This window comes from Leucoraja erinacea, chromosome 1, assembly GCF_028641065.1.
Source record: "Leucoraja erinacea ecotype New England chromosome 1, Leri_hhj_1, whole genome shotgun sequence".
Classification (NCBI taxonomy): Eukaryota; Metazoa; Chordata; class Chondrichthyes; order Rajiformes; family Rajidae; genus Leucoraja; species Leucoraja erinaceus.
The window spans coordinates 98,720,118-98,742,841 of NC_073377.1; the positions used below are offsets into that span (position 1 = coordinate 98,720,118).

The window sequence follows — 22,724 nt, forward strand, 5'->3', positions numbered from 1 at the left end:
TCTATTACAAATCTCAAATTGTGGAATACAGAGGCAAATAAATAAATTATAGGTCTTTGTCTCAAACATTATGGAGGACACTGTATTCTTGAACTAATCAGCGATCTTAATAGTAATTGTACTAACAATCATTGTGCTTATTTCTTCTAACAACCCTTTTCCAATGGCATTTGCTTTTTTTGTCTGTAGTTTTGCTGAACAGATTCCGCCTTGCTTGACACATGAGATTTCCCTTCCCTCACCTTGGGGTACTCCAGCTCTGGCCAGAAAAAGGTACTCGCCCAGTAGGAATAGCCTTGGAATGTTTCCATACTATTGATAAGCCACAACATTTTCAATTGAAATCATAACCAAAGTTCTCATTGTTATCCAGCATTTGCTCTATAGAGGATTTGATGGTCTTTCGTCAGCTGGATCATTTAGTGAATTTGTCAAATGTTTTGGAATGTCGTTGTGTTTTTACCAATGTTACAGTCAGCCTAGTTATGAGACATCGATAATTAGCCTGCAGAAGTCTACGGGTACTTTATATTGTGAGACATTTGCAAGCTATCCTGGATTTTATATTAAACTATCACATGATAGTATGCACACTTTGTAGCAAGTATTTGATGTTCATTTGACAATGTACGACATGGATATATTCCAGTCAGAATCATAAGTTTGACTGTTGGTTCAGGTTGGGAATCAGATCTTAAGACTTGATTCATCATAATCATACTTTATTAGCCAAATATGTTTTGCAACATACGAGGAATTTGATTTGCCATACCAATCATACCAGTCATATCAATAAAAAACACCAAGACACATAAAATACATTTTAACATAAACATCCACTACAGTGACTTCTCCCAGATTCCTCACTATGATGGAAGGCAAAAAAAGTTAAACTTCTTTCCTTCTTTGTCGTTTGTCGGGGGCCTCGAGCCTTCCATTGTTGGGGCGATCTTGGCTCCCATAGCCGGCGATCGGGCCTTCCGCATTGGGGTGATCAAGCTCCCGCATCGGGGGGATCTCAGCTCCCCGCTGTGGGCGATCAGACCCTGGGTCGGGGCTAGTCGAACCTCCTGCGACTTTGAGCTTCCCGATCAATCTCTACCCGAGACTGCGAGCTCCTCGTTGTTGAAGTCCGCAGGCCGCAGTTGGTGTATCGATCCCTGGCAAGGGATCGCAGGCTCCGATAGTAAGTCCACGGCCCCGCGGTGGGGCTCAAAGTCAGTCTCGAGCAAGGCCACCAGCTCCATGATAGGCTGCAGAGCGACCAGAGGTACGATCCGGAAAACAATCGCATCTCCGGCTAGGTAAGAGATTGGAAAAAAAAATTCCCCTGACCCCCCCTCCCCAACCCCCCCACATAAAACAAACCAGAGACTATTAACACAAACTTTTTAAAACATTCTAAAAGTAACAAAAGAGACAAAAAGACAGACAGACAGTTGGCGAGGCTGTGATTACAGACGGCGCCACCCGGTGGATATTCATGCAGCTTAGTGCTCTGTCATTGGAGTGTCCGACCAGTCAAGCTCAGCAACATGTCTTTGTCAATTTATTTAGTTTTTTTAATTGAAATTTTTGTATTTTTTATTTAACAACTTGGTAGTCCTAAATTGGTTTCTAAATGACCAATGAACAATGCATACAAGAGCATTATAAAAATTGCAATAATTTTTGGTCAAGTAAAATAAAATTAAGTCAAATATATTTATTTATTTAAGAAATAAAGTTCCCATTTGTTTTATGCTTTAGAGGCAGTCCAATTTTGCATTACAAGTACTTAATAGATACTAGACTAAGTGGGACACGTTGGGTCCCAGCATCACACGGGAGGGCTGGTCACCAACGCAATATTCCACCTCCACCAATTCCAATATTGCTCGCCAGTGGGGTGGCTGTCTGTTGCGCTAATATGGGTGTTGCGGGCCAAAGGTACTGGTTTCCAAAGGGCTAGTATAGACATTGTGGGGCGAATGGGTTCTTGGGCTGGCATCTAACTGTTGCACCGATTTTAAAAGCCAAGCCAAGGCGAACAATTGGGCTGCAGCCACCTGACAACCAAAATTCAATTTGAGAACACAAACTTTTTAAAAAGGCGAGACAAACAATTGGGCTGCAGCCACATGACAACCACAATCCATTTTATGAACACAAACTTTATATAAGGCGAGGCAAACAATTGGGTAGCAGCCACTTTACAGCCGCATCGAGGGGACTCACCGTGGAGTAGACGTGCGTTCAGTGGTATTCGCAGCTCAGAGAGCCGTGACATTCGCGCTTCCTGGATCTGGCAGAGACTGAGTGATGGACTACACTTCCAGGTTTTATAGTCCTTCCCCCCTGCCGCCAGCAGAGAGAATGGCAAATTAAAAAAAACATTAATATCTCTCTGATTTTTCATCGATGGGAAAAATCCTCCGGTCCCGGAGGGTGGAGGGGGGGCTCTGAGTGAGGTGGCCAAAAATGACGGCCATAGGTGGCGGCGTTCTCTCGGAAATCGCAGCACAGTGGGCCAAAAGCGGTCAAGATCAGTCTTTTAGTAATATAGATAGATAGATAGATAGATAGTAATATAGATAGATAGATAGATAGATAGATAATAGCTTTTGAGGCATGAATACAAATAAGATCCTGATTCTAATCAAGTGGTACTGTTCCTGTGTCATCATCAAATGAGCAGAGCAGGCACATTACAACAGCATCATTTCTGCCTTCAGAACCGGGGTTAAAGATTTTTATTTTTGTTCTTTGGATGTACTTCTGGCATATATTTTCTAATCCATGGAGGTTGCTGTCTCAAGTCTTGCTACTGAAACAACTTGAAGGTAGTGTGCCCTTTGATGCACTCAGAAGTTCTCAGGTTATTTCCTTGTTAGTGTTGACCCAGCATGTATTAAAGCTGTCAATCTATTTACACCAAAGAAATTTGTCCCCTTGAGAAATATTGGGGCGCAATTGAGACAGTGAATACCCAACAATTTTGCTATTTCCGATTCAAAGGAATAAAATAGAGAAAATCTACCTTTCATTTAAAACTTTAAGAAGTGTATGTTGTGTTATCTTAAATGCAGGCATGCCAATGTCATATTTTTGAATTGTCATTTCTAATGGAGATTCCTATCCATTCAAAATTTCATAATTGCAAAATTTCCTGCAAGGAAAATCCAATGTAATGTATACTGACTCAGATTTTTAGGACTTTTGCATCAGACTGATTCCACGTCTACAAGGTACAGGTTGAACATTGATTTTCCGGCACTAATGGTCCGCACACAACTATAAACTGGTCAAAATTATGAGAGCTCAGTTGAAATTCCCTGGGAGGTCACTGATGGCCTTGTGAATGGCGAGCGCTCTTTCCGATCATGTCACTGTCGTGAAATAACCAACTATGCTCTCAATCTTCTCTCCTAACTGTTTCTCAACAACAATGCAGTAAACCCATTTTAACGATCTCCTTATAACAGACGTTGGATATAGCGGACAGACCTGCCAACCCATCCTGGTACCCATCGTCTCCCCGGCCGTTTAGAGCCCCAGCTTCCGATCCCACTCCTGACTCGCAAGAAGCACCAGCGAGCCCTTCTGCACCCACTGAGAGACACAAAAGTGCTGGAGTAATCTCTGGAGAACACGGATAGGTGACACTGGGACCCTTCCTCAGACTGATTCAGTCGGCTGAGTTACTCAAGCACTTTGAGTTGTTTCACTTTAAAACTAGTGTGCACCAGCTCTTCCTCACTGGTTCACACGCTGTGGTTGAGGCTCATGCTGTTGCCCTTGGGGACAACGCTTTCTTTAGCATGTCCCCACTGACAGAACGTGCTTGATCACCATCGGTCTCCCTATCCTCTCACCTGTCACTTCCAGGGTGCAGTATGTCGGCGACTGTGGGGGAGAAGGAGGAGGCAGCGGCGGTGGTGGGGGAAGGAGACGGCAGTTGGGGGAGATAAGGGGGGCGGGGGAGGGGGGGGGAAATGAGGGGACATTGAGGGAGGGGAATGGAGGTGGGGCTAGAAGAAAGCACGGTGCCCAGGGGCAACAATGTGACCTGCACCAACAGCTGTGTAATCCGGAACATGAAGAAGTGCTCGCTGGTGCACTTTGTAAGTCAGAAGTGGGTTTGATGCCAGAACTCTAAATGGCCAGGGAGATGATGGGAGCTGGAGATGGGTCAGCAAGTCATTCCATTTACATTCAATTTTATATTTATTTTATTTAAGTTTCTGGCACTCTATGATGCCTTAGAGACACAGGAGGGGTGTCATTAGCGGGCCAGGGATGTATTGACCTTTCATGATCTCGGTTGTTCCGGAAAACACAGATATTTCAGAAGGGTTCTGGAATGGAGGGAGCCAGAAAATTGGTGTTCGACCTGTATAAAGGTATAAGGTTGCATCGATTAATGTGACCTACCCTGTTATCCTCAAACTTTCTCTCAGTCCTACTGATTCTCATTTGAATCACAATTAGGGATATTTATTGAAGTTTCAAAATACATTAATTATTCCCATCTTACATTTACAGAAAATAAAATTGGATTCAGTTATTTCAAAATGAGAAACATTTGGTAACTGATATTGTAATCTTATGCACCTGAAATGGAAGCTTTTAAATCATGAGCCTATTGATTATTTAAAAATTCCAACAGCAGTCCAAGATGTTCATATAAACTAAAGATAACATATGACAGGCAGATGTAAAGTTTCTTTTGGATGCGTTAAAAAACATTTCTACTTGTTGCTGAATAGTTAATTGAGGTATTTACAAGACTGTTATCTCAAAGTTTATGTTGGTTTGCTGTTGACAGACTTTTACAATTTGAATGCTTGCTGTCTGCAAATCGAAGCTCTGCTCTAATCACCTAGCTGTTTAACCATATCACAATTACAGCACGGAAACAGGCCATCTCAGCCCTACAAGTCCGTGCCGAACAATTATTTTCCCTTAGTCCCACCTGCCTGCACTCATACCGTAACCCTCCATTCCCTTCTCATCCATATGCCTATCCAATTTATTTTTAAATGATGCCAACGAACCTGCCTCCACCACTTCCACTGGAAGCTCATTCCACACCGCTACCACTCTCTGAGTAAAGAAGTTCCCCCTCATGTTACCCCTAAACTTCTGTCCCTTAATTCTGAAGTCATGTCCACTTGTTTGAATCTTCCCTATTCTCAAAGGGAAAAGCTTGTCCACATCAACTCTGTCTATCCCTCATCATTTTAAAGACCTCTATCAAGTCCCCCCCTTAACCTTCTGCTCTCCAGAGAATAAAGACCTAACTTAGTCAACCTTTCTCTGTAACTTAGTTGTTGAAACCCAGGCAACATTCTAGTAAATCTCCTCTGTACTCTCTCTATTTTGTTGACATCCTTCCTATAATTGGACAACCAAAATTGTACACCATACTCCAGATTTGGTCTCACCAATGCCTTGTACAATTTTAACATTACATCCCAGCTTCTATACTCATGTTTATATGTTATATATATGTTTATAACCTTTGAAAATCATGATTTTAAATTGTGGCAAACTTAACAACATTTTATTCTTTAAAATAAGGGGATATACGAAGAAAAGATCAGGACTTTAACAAGAATGATTTACATACAAAATAGCTGCAACTTGTAAATACTCAAAATTACAATTGTTTTTATATTTCGATTTGCACTAAAGTAATTGCGGAATGAATGCAAGGTAATGTTAATGGTTTTATTTCTTATGTAGGCCGGGCTATCACACTGTTTCAGCTCCACCTGTGTTGCCAGCCAAATCCGTCTCAGAATTAAAGCTACTCAACACACTGACTTCCTTGCATTCTCCTGATGCAGTCATAATACATCCAGGAGCTGCACTTGCAACTTTAGACCTCTTGGCTTCAGTTGGCTCCAATGAACAATTTGAGGTAGATAAAATGGGATTCAAAAATAAATTATTATTGGTAATTTGAATTTTGACTGCTGATTGTTTTTACTGTGTTATGGGTTATATGTCTGTTCAGTCACACCAGGTTCAGTGACACTAAGATGGAGACATCATAAGGTCATGAGTGACAGGAGTAGAATTAGGCCATTCAGCTCCACTATTCAATCATGGCTGAACTATCTCTCCCTCCTATCCCCATTCTCCTGCCTTCTCCCCATAACCTCTGACACCTGTAGTAATCAAGAATCTATCTATCTCTGCCTTAAAAATATCCACTGACATGGCCACCACAGCTTTCTGTGGCAAAGAATTCCACAGATTCACAACCGTCTGACTAAAGAAATTTCTCCTCATCTTTTTCTTAAAAGAAGATCCTTTAATTCTGGGGCTATGACCTCTTGTCCTAGTCTATCCCATTTGTGGAAAAGTCCTCTCCACATCCACTCTAACCAAGCCTTTCACAATTCTGTATGTTTCAATGAGGTCCCTCCTCAATTTTCTAAACTCCAGCGAGTACAGGCCCTGTACCGACATACGCTCATAATTGGTTAACCTACTAATTCCTGGGATCATTCTTGTAAACCTCCTCTGGACCCTCTCGAGAGCCAGCACATCCTTCCTCAGATATGGTACCCAAAATTGCTCACAATATTTCAAATGCGGCCTTACCAGCAGCGCCTTATAGAGCCTCAGCATCCCTGTTTTTGTATACAAGCCCTCTTGAAATAAATATTAGCATTGAGTTTGCTTTCTTTACTATTGATTCGACTTGCAGATTAACGTTTTGGGAATCCTGTACCAGTACTCCCAAGTACCTTTGCACCTCCGATTTCTGGATTCTCTCCCCACTTAGAAAATAGTCTACGCCTTTATTCCAACTACCAAAATGCACGACTCCACACTTTGCTGCACTATAATCAATCTGCCAGCTCTGCCCACTCTCCCAACCTGTCCAAGTCCTTCTGCAGAGTCCTTGCTTTCTCCACACTACCTTCCACCACTTATTTTCGTATCATCTGCAAACTTAGCCACAAAGCCTTCAAACCTCTCGTCAAAATCATTAACATACAACATGAAGAATAACGGCCCCAGCACCAACCCTTGTGGAACTCCACCAGTCACTGGCAAGCCCCCTTTATCGTCACTCTTTGCCTTCTGTCATCCAGCCAACCTACTATCCATGCTCGCATCAAAAGAAAATCATTATAATAATGCAGTTTATAATAATAAAAATGCAGTTTAATTACTGTACTTGTTCCCAATCTTCTTTATTTTGTTTTCTCTCTGTCTGTTTAATTTGCTGTAAGATTTAATGTTTATCACTTCAGAAGCCAGTTCTTTGTACCACATTCCTACATTTGAAATAAATTGTTCTAAAACGTCCTGAACCAGCTGAGACTCGCACCAGGAACCTGAGTCTTATTTCTGTTATGATCAGAAACAATAAAATATAATTATTTAATCTTTAATATTCTTCTACACGGTGGTAATATTATGTAGACTTCGAAAGTTGCATAGCTACTTTGGGAACTGCATTGTAATACGTATATCTGCATCTTTTTACTGTTTATAATCGCAAACTTTCTTTTGTCCTCTTACCTCTGTACAAAGGCAATTGGCTTAAAAGAACACATCCTAATTAAACTATGCCCAACTGTCTTTGCATATTGTTTTTTCTTGTCAGTGGAGGCCACTAAATAAACAGATTCATTTCTTCCATTCCACACTCCTGCCTGCAACCATCTTTGGACATGGAGTTTGAATGCAATTTTGGGATTTCTTTCACTCCCTGACTGCTCTTTCAACTGCCCTTTCCTCATTTGTGATCTGCATTTGTGCTAATGAGTACTTCTATGGCATATTATCTGAAAACTGTATTTGTAATTCATATTTAGTAATATAAAGTAATATGCAAAAATGAAAAAAATACAAGTAATTTCACTCTTTTCTACCCAATGAAACACAAACATTGGGAATCTTTTGGGTAATGAAACATTACATTTATGATTATTTGTGTAGCCTAATCAATACTTTTAATATTAGTTAATTTACAGTGTACTTCTAATCATAGGTATCAGTACATGAATATTCGATACAAAATGTACTTCCATTGGGGAGAAGGCAGACAGGTGTTACTGATTGTGGATGATCAGCCTTGATCACAATGAATGGCGGTGCATGGCCTCCTCGTGCACCTATTTTCTATGTTTCTATGTTTCATTGACGCAGGGATAAAATTAATACTAAATAATCTCATTCAATATACTTAATTGTATTGATGATAATGGGTTGTCAGGCAATTTCACTACTTTTGTGATAAACTCAAATTGAAATAATTACATTGAGTCACTAGAATAAAAAAATACTCCATTGAATATTGAAACACTACAAATGTTTGCCATATGCTGGATCATCAAAAGGTTAATTAACTTTTGAATCATCTAAAAAATATGTTGACCTGCATAATACGTTTACTTGCAAGGTGTATGTTGTTCAAAAGAAGGTGGGTGCTCCACTCTCGCACTCATATCTGTCCCAAGTTGGAATTTAATTTTCAGCCATGGCAGTCAAAATTATGAGATTCAATTTATTAAATGTCATATTTGTATTAAAATAACTCTTAATAGTAATTGTCAATCATGTGGGGCAGTGGATGGAGTGCATAGAGCTATTGATTGACCACCATTGCCATATTATGGGGGAAGGAGGTCTTCTATTCTTCAGATCAACACATGAATTAGTGATATTTTATGATAATCTTGAGTTCACAGTGTATTGACTAATTGAGAAAAAAAAGTGCCTTTTTTACAGTGACTTTCACTACACACAATTGTTTAAACACTTTATGGCTTATTTTTGAAGAGTGGTTATTACTAAATTAGTAATGGGCGTTTTCAGCACAGAAAGAGTGCACAAACAACATTGAGAAATATGACCCAGTAAACTACCTCATAAGTATGGATGATTAGTAATGCCGAGGAAAGTGCTCTGTTCACTCTTTGTTGGCTGAAGGACAGATCCAAAGCTGTCAAAGCTGACAAAGTCTAAATTCCATAACAAAGCATAATTTAACATCAGTGTACAAATGAGTTGTCCAGTTTTGGTTGTGATATTTTCTTCTAAATAAAACTCTTAATACATATACTGCTTTGTTTAGATTGAATTATTTTGTTGCCTTTGAGCCCAAAGCAGAAAGGTTCAAACAGACATTTTGACAAGAACATTTTAAAATTAACTGCCATTACACTGTAAAATATATATATTTTTAAAAATGATGCTAAGCGTATACATTGTTAAACAGCCAAAATTTAATAAAAGCCAATAGAAGATGGTGAATGTACTTCCGAATGTCAGATGTCGGTAAAATGTCATGTGGTGATTTGTAATTGTTGTAATTTGTAAGAATTGTAATTATTTTAAACAATAGGCAAATGGTTCTATTCTTGAGAAATATTCCAGTGTTTGCAAAGATCATATTATAAGGAAAAAGATATTTTAAAAGTGGACCATACCATATCTTTACTGGGAAAAATTTCTAATCATATCTGTACGGGATATTGATGGTGATATTCTCTTTTTAGGTTTTATAATTTGCATAAATCCTCTAGTAGTTTGATCGCACTTGGTCTATGGCAAAAAGGAGCTCAGTTTGGATGATTTGCAAACTATTTAAAAATCTCTTTCCTGTCTTTCTTAGCATGCATTAGCCCTTCAGTTTGCGGTGGCTAATAGTTTGCAGTCACTCATCCACTCGGAGAGAAATCAGCAGGTGATGTGTGATGCAGGACTTCATGCACGGCTTTTGCAAAGATGCAGTTCTGCTCTGTCTGATGAAGACCATCCTCTACACCCCCCACTTCAAAGGATGTTCGAGCGATTAGCTTCGCAGTCATTAGAACCAATGGTCCTTAGGTAAGATGTGTGGGAAAGAACTGCAGATGCTGGTTTAAATCGAGGTAGACGCAAAATGCTGGAGTAACTCAGCGGGACAGGCAGCATCTCTGGAGAACCTCAGCGGGACAGGCAGCTTCAGTCTGAAGAAGGGTCTCGACCCGAAATGTCACCCATTCCTTCTCTTCAGAGATGTTGCCTGTCCTGCTGAGTTACTCCAACATTTTGTGTCTACCTTCGTCCTTGGGTAAGAATACTGCATATAAAAAACACAAATTAATCTAAGCTTATTAAGTATTTTATATCCATTGTGAATTAGTCAAAATATTGTTTTAAAAGTAAAATTTGACCTTGTAAACTGTTTCTCGACCAATGTTTACCTTCGGATATGATATTTGCAGCTTAGCAATGGGCTTTAATTTGTAGCACATTGCCTACAGCTTCATTGTTCCAACATCAGAGGCTAAATATACCTTGCCTGAAAGGTAAACAACTTCCCTTATAACCCCCAGCATCTTCCAACTCTATCAAACCCACTGCTAATGCAACAAACTAATGAGCAGGACTTACAAATCAATGAAAATAGCCATCAATTCCCTGACATCGTCATTGATATTAATTGCAGAGACACTGTAAAATGTAGTTCAATTCAACTTAGCACTGCCCCCTACCCCAGTCTTTCACCACTAGAAATGTAAGATAGGACCAAAAATAAACTTTCCATAATGGCGGTGCTCCTCCAACCCCTTTTTCTACAGTCCGCATAGTGAATTAACAACTAAGATCATGGACTCGCAATGCCCTACTGTTGTTGGAGGAAGAAGGCACATTGCTAGTAGTACCTTGACTGATAAATAATCTGCTTTTTGTAATGTGTTACTTCTTCCACAGTGATATTTGTAGATATTTTTAGATATATTTGTCCTGCATTTGCATTGTTTTTAATCAGATAAACTGAAATTTTCTTTATGGATATATGTAGTTATTTTAATATTTAAATTAAGAATGTGTAGACTTGGTACTTGGTAGTTGACTAGCATTATTCCCAGAAACAACATTGTTGATTGTGAAGGCTATCATGAACATGAAAGAATGTGGCATCATTCTTTTTGAAAGATCCAAATGATAGCACTGCTGACAAAGTCTAAATTACATAACAAAGCATAATTTAACATCAGTGTACAAATGAGTTGTCCCAGTTTTGGTAGTGATATTTTCTTCTAAATAAAACTCTTAATACATATCCTGCTTTGTTTAGATTGAATTATTTTGTTGCCTTTGAGCCCAAAGCAGAAAGGTTCAAACAGACATTTTGACAAATTTAAGAACATTTTAAAATTAACTGCCACTACACTGTAACATATATATATTTTTAAAAATGATGCTAAGCGTATACATTGTAGAACAGCCAAAATTTAATAAAAGCCAATAGAAGATGGTGAATGTACTTCCGAATGTCAGATGTCGGTAAAATGTCATGTGGTGATTTGTAATTGTTGTAATTTGTAAGAATTGTAATTATTTTAAACAATAGGAAAATGGTTCTATTGTTGAGAAATATTCCAGTGTTTGCAAAGATCATATTATAAGGAAAAAGATATTTTAAAAGTGGACCATACCATATCTTTACTGGGTAAAATTTCTAATCATATCTGTACGGGATATTGATTGTGATATTCTCTTTTTAGGTTTTATAATTTGCATTTAACAGCTGTAAATCCTCTAGTAGTTTGATCGTGCTTGGTCTATGGCAAAAAGGAGCTCAGTTTGGATGATTTGCAAACTATTTAAAAATCTCTTTCCTGTCTTTCTTAGCATGCATTAGCCCTTCAGTTTGCGGTGGCTAATAGTTTGCAGTCACTTATCCACTCGGAGAGAAATCAGCAGGTGATGTGTGATGCAGGACTTCATGCACGGCTTTTGCAAAGATGCAGTTCTGCTCTGTCTGATGAAGACCATCCTCTACACCCCCCACTTCAAAGGATGTTCGAGCGATTAGCTTCGCAGTCATTAGAACCAATGGTCCTTAGGTAAGATGTGTGGGAAAGAACTGCAGATGCTGGTTTAAATCGAGGTAGACACAAAATGCTGGAGTAACTCAGCGGGACAGGCAGCATCTCTGGAGAACCTCAGCGGGACAGGCAGCTTCAGTCTGAAGAAGGGTCTCGACCCGAAATGTCACCCATTCCTTCTCTTCAGAGATGTTGCCTGTCCTGCTGAGTTACTCCAACATTTTGTGTCTACCTTCGTCCTTGGGTAAGAATACTGCATATAAAAAAACGCAAATTAATCTAAGCTTATTAAGTATTTTATATCCATTGTGAATTAGTCAAAATATTGTTTTAAAAGTACAATTTGACCTTGTAAACTGTTTCTCGACCAATGTATACCTTCGGATATGATATTTGCAGCTTAGCAATGGGCTTTAATTCGTAGCACATTGCCTACAGCTTCATTGTTCCAACATCAGAGGCTAAATATACCTTGCCTGAAAGGTAAACAACTTCCCTTATAACCCCCAGCATCTTCCAACTCTATCAAACCCACTGCTAATGCAACAAACTAATGAGCAGGACTTACAAATCAATGAAAATAGCCATCAATTCCCTGACATCGTCATTGATATTAATTGCAGAGACACTGTAAAATGTAGTTCAATTCAACTTAGCACTGCCCCGTACCCCAGTCTTTCACCACTAGAAATGTAAGATAGGACCAAAAATAAACTTTCCATAGTGGCGGTGCTCCTCCAACCCCTTTTTCTACAGTCCGCATAGTGAATTAACAACAAAGATCATGGACTCGCAATGCCATACTGTTGTTGGAGGAAGAAGGCACATTGCTAGTAGTACCTTAACTGATAAATAATCTGATTTTTGTAATGTGTTACTTCTTCCACAGTGATATTTGTAGATATTTTTAGATATATTTGTCCTGCATTTGCATTGTTTTTAATCAGATAAACTGAAATTTTCTTTAAGGATATATGTAGTTATTTTAATATTTAAATTAAGAATGTGTAGACTTGGTACTTGGTAGTTGACTAGCATTATTCCCAGAAACGACATTGTTGATTGTGAAGGCTATCATGAACATGAAAGAATGTGGCATCATTCTTTTTGAAAGAATTTAAGTTTGCTTCATGTTTGCTTATGTTAAATTTACCGTTCCTACACTTAGATACTTCACCAGCCACTCCGTTATCATAAATTCAATTTTTCAGATATTGGTGAAAGTATATTCCCTCCTATTTTCTTAATTCAACTTTATTTCTGAATTACAGTAATGGCCTCAATGTAAAAGCATTTAAAAAGTTTGCATAGGCAGGGTCATTTGTAAGTAAAAACAATCTCCAATAACTTTTTCTACTCAATGAAGAGATGAGAAACCATTTGAATTAACTGAAACCTTTAAGTGTTTACTGTTTCTTTCTCATGATATTGAATATATTTGTATTGATTGTTTTCAGGGAGTTTCTCCGCCTTGGTAACCCATTGAATTGTGGGGCCTGGGATAAGAAAATGATTAGTGTGTACAGGGTGCACAAGCCAAGTTCTTTAAGTTGTGAAGCAGATATGAGAGGTATGCTGTAAGGTATATATACATTGTAAAATCTCTTTTCTCGTTTTTCTCTGGTTTATGTGGAACTTCATAGATTTCAGATTTATTCAGTAATATATTTGAAATATGGCAATTTTCAAAACAAATTGTTCGTGAGATGTGTGTGGCACATTTAAATGCCTTTCAGCAATTGCTCTGAGGACTTTAAAAGACAACCACATGTACTGGAACAAAACCATATGGGTAATAGATTTGTTTTCCCAAAAAAATATTGCAAATCATTTGTGTTCTATTCTGTCTTATTTAATAAAGACAGGAACATTTCTCCCTCTACCACTCACTTAAGGAATGTGTTCCAGACCCCTATCATCTGCTGGATAAAGAAAAATCCTGTAAACCTCTAAATATAATTATCAAAAAATAGGAGCAAGGCTACTTTTGATGACTATAGACAGGAGCTTGCAAAGCAAGATCGGGAGAGGTTGATTAGCAGGTAAAGGGATGTCTGGTAAGTAGTGTCGGTACATGTGACAGTAATAAACTTAAAACTAGTCGGCTTTTAAAAGTGAAATAGGAAGAGTTTAGGACCAGCATGTACCTGTTGGAATGAAATGCGAAGCTGCTCGATTAAGGGTACCCTGGATGACCAGCGGTATTGAGACTCTGCTTGGGATAAAGGAGGAGGCACATGTCAGGTATAGACAGCTGGAATCAGACAACTTGCTTGGAGAGTCTGAGGATTGTTGGAGCACACTTAAGAAGGAAATTAAGAGGGAATAAGGGGGACATGAGATATCCCTGGTTAAGAAGGTAAAGGAGAAGAACAAAAGGCTAACTAGAGAGATGGTAGGTTATCTTAATGTCCCTGTCCCACTTAGGAAACCTGAACGGAAACCTCTGGAGACTTTGTGCCCCACCCAAGGTTTCCGTGCGGTTCCCGGAGGTTTTTGTCAGTCTCCCTACCTGCTTCCACTACCTGCAACCACCTGCAACCTCCGGGAACCGCACGGAAACCTTGGGTGGGGCGCAAAGTCTCCAGAGGTTTCCGTTCAGGTTTCCTAAGTGGGACAGGGGCTTAAGGATCAGTATGGTAATCTGTTTGGACAAGGTCATAAATTAATACTTGTAGCCTATATTGTTCACAGAAACGGATGTGGAAGTTAGTGAGCAGGGAAGAGAATATCAAAAGTAAGAAGGAGGAGATAAATCCCTGGTGCCTGATCATTGAATCCAAGAAAATTATGGAAATCAATGAAGGAGATCAATTCCATCGTCAATTTGAAAATGCAAGGACTGATTAGTGATGGCCGGCATGGATTTGTTCGTGAGAGATTGTGTCTCATAAATTTGACTGTCTTTTGAGGAAGTAATAAAGAAAAATGAGGCAGGATGATGGACATTGTGTACATGGACTTTAACAGTTCCTTTGACAATATTTTGCATTGCAGACTAGTCCAGAAGTTTAGAATAGATAGTATCCAGGGTGAGATAGCAAATTAAATACAAATTCTCTTGTTGATAATAGAAAATTGCTTGTCAGATTACGAGAGGTTGAATAGGTACCATTTACACTGGAGTAAAGTAGATTGAGGGTTATAAAATTATGAGCATTTAAAGCATTTGTGCGAGGAGTATTAATCTCTTCTCAATCATTTCTTAACAAAGAGAATAGGGCCAAACAACAGAAATTGGAAATGGAAATAAGGCAATTAGACATAGAAAATGCAGCAGCACCATCCATGATAAAACACAATAAAATTGCAGTACTGAAATATAAATTGAACAAGATATACTCAGACCAAGTTATCAAACTTTATCAACATACAAAACAATTACATTTTGAATTTGGTGATAAACCACAAAAACTATTTGCGCGACAACTTCGTAAACTGGACGGGGAAAAAACAATTTACAAAATTAGATCAGACAAGGGAGAAACATTAACACTGCCTATAGATATTAATGATAGATTTTTACAATACTATCAAAAATTGCACTCATCTAAAATGACAGAACAATCAGCAGGAATGGAAACATTTCTACAGAAATGTAAGCTTGCGGGTTTAGATCAGAAAGAGAGAGAGGTGCTGAAATTACGATAGGTGATATCGAAGAGAAATTACGAAAAAGACATCGAAGAGTCAATTAAATTTCTCTTGCAATCAAAACTTAAGAAAGCATGTCCTGATGGTCTAAATATACGGATTTTATAAAAAAGAAATTTGATAAAATTTCTTATACGCAGATGAGACACTACTAAAATATATTACACGCAACAGAAATCTACAATCATAATCTATTAAAACGGATAAGGAATTTGTCAGACCCAGGATCATATTAATTGGAATAAAAGTGAAATCATGCCAATAACAAAACTCAATTTACATACATTACAACAATCTCCTTTTAAAATAGTCAAAGATAAATTTAAATACTTAGGAATCTATGAAATTAATACATATACCTCTTTATTTAAACTAAATTTTCCACCCTTACTGAATAAACTACACAAGAAATTCAATACTGAAAACATTCCCAGCAATGCTTTGTAGAAGATGCTCTAAAAATGATTTTACAGGTAACTACTGTACCTATTTCAATTTAATCCCGATATATATCCTAAAAAATTTTTTTTCCAAAAAGAAGTACTGTACATTGTTAAAGTTGTTATACTCTAAGAATCAGCTAGAATAAGTAAAAAACATTTATGTTAGTCAAAGATAAATGGAGGTTTGGCTTTCTAAAGGTTGTAGACAAGGATGGGCATCCATATAAAAACATGAATTTCTGGCTGGAAGAAATGGATCAACAACCAGATTGGTTAAGGATGGAAAAGGAAGACTGTTTTACTTTTTGAAATTGGTCCGATCATATTTGCTACCACAAAACTGCACAAAAAAACCTATAAGGAAAACCCCATAATACATAGTGGAATACGAATTTGGAAACAATTAAAAAAAGTTTTAAAACTGAATAATATACCACTATGCCTTCCCATTGTAAATAATCCTTTATTCAAGCCATCCTTTTTGGATAAGGGTTTCACACATTGGAAAAATTATGTAATTAAAAAGATTGGACATCTTTATGGGAAAGGCACTTTTCTTTCATTTCAAGAGTTACAACAGAATCATGGACTGCACTCAAATAATTTCTTCAGATATCTACAAATTAGAGATTATGTTAAATCTAACACACAAGTCTACAGGACTAGGGAACCAGAAATCCTTGATGAATGTTTGAATAAGCATCCTAACACTGAAAAATTAATAGCTTATATTTATAACGCCCTCCTAAACAACGAGGTACCACCGATGGAACCATATAGACACACATGGGAAAATGAATTAGGTTATCCTATAACGAAAGATTTGTGGGACGAAGGTTTACAACATATACATCAATGTTCGTTAAATACCAGACATGCTTTAATAAAAGTTAAAGTCTTACATAGATTACACTACTCTAAAATAAAACTAAATAGAATCTTCCCACAAATCTCTCCTATTTGTGATAAATGTCTACATCTAGATGCTAATTTAACACATACGTTTGCAAATTGTATAAAAATTAAACATTTCTGGACTGATATTTTTGAAATAATTTCAGAAGTTATTAATACAAAACTGGATCCAAACTCAAAATTAATAATACTTGGAATATCAGAGCAAAGCTTAACACTCACAACAAGCCAAAGAAATGTCCTCGACTACAGTATAATAACCGGGAAAAAATTAATATTACAATTTTGGAAAGGCCCTACAACCCCCACAATTAAAATGTGGATTGTGGAAATGTCAGAGACCCTATTGTCTTAATGGACAAACAAGAACTTTTTGATAAAATATGGGCTCCATTCATCAATTATCTGACAGGATAGATTGGTCCAGCACGAAAACCCAACTGAAACTTGAACTCAGGATTAGATGAAAAGTCATACTTTATAATCTACGAACCTATCTCCAATGACGTATTATAAGTAATCCATTCCACCTTTTTTTTTTTGATATTTGTAACTCTTTATTCTCTCTTTCTCTCTTTTTCTATATAAAAAAAACACTAGAAGCAGAAGTAATCGACAATTGAAAAATAATAATGTATGACTGATGTATATGAATTTTTTTTTTCTATAATATGTAACTATGTTTTATAATATGTCTACTTCTAATAAAAATATTATTTAAAAAAAAATAAAAAATTATGAGCAACATGGATAGACATTCACAGATAAAGGGAATCTGAGGGGCAGATTTTACCACACACTGTTGGGTGCATGGAATGAGCTGCCAGAGTAGATTGTAGAGGCAGGTACAGTAACAATATTTAAAAGACATAGGATAGGAATGATTTAGCGGGATATGGGCCAAATGCAAGCAAATTGGATTATAAGATAATCATGGTCGACATAGACAAATTGGACCAAATGGCCTGTTTCAGTGTTATATTACTATGAATCCCTCTGAATCTGAACATTTCTACTTCTTTAATAAATCTTCTGTTTCCTGTTAAGAGATGCAAATGGTTTCTGTACACACCATCATATAATTTCTATACACACCAATTTTGTATACATCAGTAAATCTCCCTGCATCTAAATTTCCCCCCCAGTGAAAACCCCAGTATCTTCAAGATATAGTAAAACACATCTGCAGTCGTAAATTATCTCAGTAGTGACACTGTTGCTCTTACATCTACTCTGTGGTGTGACCAGAACCGCACATAGTTGTCTTATGATGACCTAACATGTGTTTTCCCAACTTAGTATACAGTCCCTGCCCAGCAACGGATAACATCTTGTGTGCTTTTTGTGCACCTAAAGTGCCTTGATCTGTAGGCATGCATTTCTAGTTCAATTTGTTCCTCTGCATTTCCCACTGTAATGCTGTTTATTGTATACTCCCTTGCCGTATGAGCCATCCTCAAATAAATTACCTCACACTTCTTTAGATTTAGTTTCTTTTGTCACAAATGACCAGTCCATTGATACCTTTCTACATTTTAAAGCTCTCTCTCTTTTACCATCAACCATACTGTAAAAAAAACTATTAGAAGCAGAAGTAATCCAACAATTGAATTATTGTGTCAACATGTAAAACTGATATAGAATGCAGGGTTTTTTTACTATAATATGCTTATGAGTTAAAATTTATAATGTGATACAGTCTAATAAAAATCATTATTTAAAAAAAAATAAAAAATTATGAGCAACATGGATAGACATTCACAGATAAAGGGAATCTGAGGGGCAGATTTTACCACACACTGTTGGGTACATGGACTGAGCTGCCAGAGTAGATTGTAGAGGCTGAATAATATTGGGCTGATTTTTAAAATATTAAGCCACTTTAACGTTAATTTGGAGTGTTTTTTAGGCCAGTGAATGTGTTTTCCGACATGTTTCTTGATGAGTACATTATCTATGATCCTGTTTGTTAAAGTGCTTCCCCATCTGTATCTTATTTTTAATGCCATGACAGTTCTAATCGTTCTGCAGTTATATGTGCAATATTAAGAGAAATCACAAGATGTTTAAACAGCTTCAATGGAAAAAAATATACATTTTTATATTGTGTTTTTATATTCAAGTGTCCTTTACCTTGCTTCCTGCATTTATTGTCAACTGATTTAACTATTCTCACCCCCTAGGGAACGTAATGGATGGGTATGGTCCTGATAATGTATTCACCTTGAATGAAGACAACAGTCACTACAAGATTAGCAAAAGCTTGCTCAAAGCGGCAGAAGGAAGCACCGTGCCTCTGACCAGGGTGAAATGCTTGGTCTCCATGACAACACCACATGATATTAGACTTCATGGTTCATCAGTCACTCCAGCATTTGTGGAGTTTGATACAAATCTGGAAGGCTTTGGGTGAGTGTCAGGTGGATTTCTAATCTTGAAAAATAAAAGGTTTTTCACTTTATTAAAGATTAGTAAAAATAACTGGAAGCTTAAAGTAAAAAGGATAAAATTATTAGATATGTTGAATTAATCTAAATTTAATGATGAGAAATGTGATGTAGTTTATTTCCCTGCTGCCCATTGCTAAATTTGTGCATAACTAATTAATTTGCAAATATCTCACAAAATTATTTTTCAGTTCAGTGCTGATAGGTTTAGAGTAAACTCATCAATTCTAATACCACTGTAGATGCTTTAGTATATGTATAATATTCATGTGCAGTTTAATGATACTGTCATTAAATAGAAACACTAAACTACAGTGAGACTTTGTTATTTGTATGCCAATCAGTTGGTAGAATTCATAGCACGGAGCTCTGCATGAAGTATAAATGGAAGGTATAAATGGAAGATCACATTCTCCAGAGATGCTCCCTGTCCCGCCGAGTTACTCCAGCATTTTGTGTCTAGCAAGTACAAGCCGAGTTTATCCAATCTTTCTTATATGAAGAAAGACTGGATAGACTCGGCTTGTACTCGCTAGAATTTAGAAGATTGAGGGGGGGATCTTATAGAAACTTACAAAATTCTTATGGGGTTGGACAGGCTAGATGCAGGAAGATTGTTCCCAATGTTGGGGAAGTCCAGAACAGGGGATCACAGTTTAAGGATAAAGGGGACTGAGATGAGGAAAAAACTTTTTACACAGAGTGGTGAATCTCTGGAATTCTCTGCCACAGAATGTAGTTGAGGCCAGTTCATTGTCTATATTTAAGAGGGAGTTAGATGTGGTCCTTGTGGCTAAAGGGATCAGGGGGTATGGAGAGAAAGCAGGTACAGGATACTGAGTTGGATGATCAGCCATGATCATTTGAATGGCGGTGCAGGCTCGAAGGGCCGAATGGCCTACTCCTGCACCTATTTTCTATGTTTTCTATGTCTACCTTTGATTTAAACCAGCATCTGCAATTCTTTTCTACACATGAAGTATTAATGGATTGTGCAATCCAATATAACCATGTCAAATGGCTGGTCAGAATCTAGTATGGTTTTGTTAAATGATAAGTTGAATTTAGAATAAAAAATTACAATTTAATTTATAACCCATTACTTGAAAACAAAATTGAGGACTCTCGGTCACTGGACAATTAGCTTTTAATCTGCTTGGGATTCAACTGTCATTTAGACAATAGACAATAGACGAGGAGTAGGCCATTTAATCCTTCAAGCCAGCACTGCCATTCAATGTGATCATTGCTGATCATCCACAATCAATACCCTGTTCCTGCCTTCTCCCCATATCCCCTGACTCCACTATCTTTAAGAGCCCTATCTAGCTCTCTCTTGAAAGTTTCCAGAGAACCAGCCTCCACCGCCCTCTGAGGATTCCACAGACTCTCAACGCTCTGTGGGGAAAAAATGTTTCCTCATCGCTGTTCTAAATAGCTTACCCCTTATTTTTAAACTGTTGTCCCTGGTTCTGGACTCCCCCGACATCGGGGAACTTTAAAGCAAAACTACATTTTGCATTCATTGAAGTCCTATATTTCCTGTCAATCAATTATTTTCATTTATAATACAGGTGTATCTTTATTAGTTGAAACTGTGTTGCAGTTTTCATTGTTTTTGCTACCATTGTAGTTATGAGGGCTCGATTTTTCTCTTGTCAGCTGTCTGTTTTTGCCCAGTTTGGCTCCTCATAATGCCCCCATCCATGCTCCGACTGCAACAGGAGGAATAAACGACGGAGCTGTTACAAGTGGACTTGGTGCAGGTAAAATAAAATTGCACACAACATTTGTGCTTAAATAGTGGCTTCCGCACAGGGCAGTGATGCTGATAATGAAGCTTTTGTATTCGGGCCTCGTGGATTTGGGGCTATACATGAGGGCTCTGACCAGTGGAGGTTGCTTGTATGTGATCCCTTTTAGCATGAGGTAGCTATTTTTACACCAATTTAACAGTGAGGCTTGATGCAAGGGAAAGGGGACCAAAGTAATTGGGAAGCATTTAAATGCTCATAAATATGAACACATACATAGATGCTTTTCAGCACTTGCTTGTACAGGTGCACAACCTTTTATCCGGTGTTCCAGAAACCGAAAAGCTCCGAAAACCGGCCATTTTTTCCAGGTGTCGTCTGCGCACCAAAGCTCGCGTTTGGCGCCAAACCTGACCCAAAACGACCCACGGTCAACCCAGGTCTGTACTACTGTAGCGGCTGCCTCCTCCCTGGAGACCGGGAGACGCTTAAACATCTGTAAATCATTGCTTAAATGTTAGTCAGTTAGTTTGGAGGGCTTTTATGTGAAGGGGGGTGAAGGGGTAAACTTTAATTCTTAGTCCCCTACCTGGTCGGAGAGGCGGGGAGCGGTCAATGCCTTACCGGGTCGCTGTGCAGTAAGCTCCGCAGCGCTGTGGCCGGTGGGGCAGCGGGCGGCGCCGGTTGTAGCTCCGACCCCGGCAACTCTACCCCTGGCTGCGAGGCGCTCCAAATCCAGCGCGGCCCGCGGCCGGACACCCCAGCTCCGTGAATGTCGGGAGTCGGCGGCGTCGCAGCGCTGGGTGCGGTCAATGCCTTACCGGGTCGCCGTGCGGCAAGCTCCGGAGCGCTGTGGCCGCCGACCCAATATTCGCGGAGCGTCGCTGGATTTGGAGCCGCGCAGTCAGGGGTAGAGTTGCCGGGGTCGGAGCTCCAACCGGCGCCGCCCGCGGCCGGACGGAGCCCCCAGCTCCGCGGCTCCAAATCCAGCGACGCTCCGCGAATGTTGGAAGAAGGCGGCCACAGCGCTCCGGAGCTTGCCGCACGGCGACCCGGTAAGGCATTGCCCGCTCCCCGCTGGTATCCCAACGCTGCGACGTCCGGCCGCGGGCCGCGCTGGATTTGGAGCGCCTCGCAGTCAGGGGTAGAGTTGCCGGGGTCGGAGCTACAACCGGCGCCGCCCGCGGCCGGACGGAGCCCCCAGCTCCGCGAGGTTGGGAGTCGCCGACCAGGTAGGTAGGGGACTAAGAATTAAAGTTTCCCCCTTCACCCCTACACCACCACCACCACATAAAATCCCTCCAAACTAACTGACTAACATTTATGCAATGATTCTCCCGGTCTCCGGGGAGGAGGCAGCTGCTCCAGACTTTTCAAGCCGCCCGCGCTACCTACCTAATCTACGCTAAAAATCTTCCATTCTGAAATCCGAAAATGTCCGAAATCCGACAAGTGTCTGGTCCCAAGGCTTTCGGATAAAAGGTTGTGCACCTGTATATGCATTTTTACCTGATTACCTTTGCACACACTCACAAATACACAGATGTGCACACATATGCACACAGACACGCACAGGCTGAGGCATAGAACCCCTATCTCAATTATGTACTTTAATCCTACCTCCCACCAACACCACTTTTAACCCCTCAGGCAATTATTTCACATATCGCTCTTCTCCCATTC

The 22,724-nt window shown here is 39.0% G+C and overlaps 1 protein-coding gene across 1 annotated transcript in view; it reads left to right on the forward strand.

Moving 5' to 3' along the window:
- wdfy3 (WD repeat and FYVE domain containing 3) overlaps positions 1 to 22,724 on the forward strand; it is a 287,240-nt gene that overhangs the window by 116,323 nt on the left and 148,193 nt on the right. Inside the window, exons 13-20 of the mRNA XM_055664858.1 lie at positions 190 to 273; positions 5,728 to 5,905; positions 9,623 to 9,837; positions 11,505 to 11,529; positions 11,632 to 11,846; positions 13,286 to 13,398; positions 19,024 to 19,249; positions 20,950 to 21,053. Of these exons, the coding sequence (XP_055520833.1) occupies positions 190 to 273; positions 5,728 to 5,905; positions 9,623 to 9,837; positions 11,505 to 11,529; positions 11,632 to 11,846; positions 13,286 to 13,398; positions 19,024 to 19,249; positions 20,950 to 21,053 (1,160 nt within the window). The remainder of the gene's footprint in view (positions 1 to 189; positions 274 to 5,727; positions 5,906 to 9,622; positions 9,838 to 11,504; positions 11,530 to 11,631; positions 11,847 to 13,285; positions 13,399 to 19,023; positions 19,250 to 20,949; positions 21,054 to 22,724) is intronic.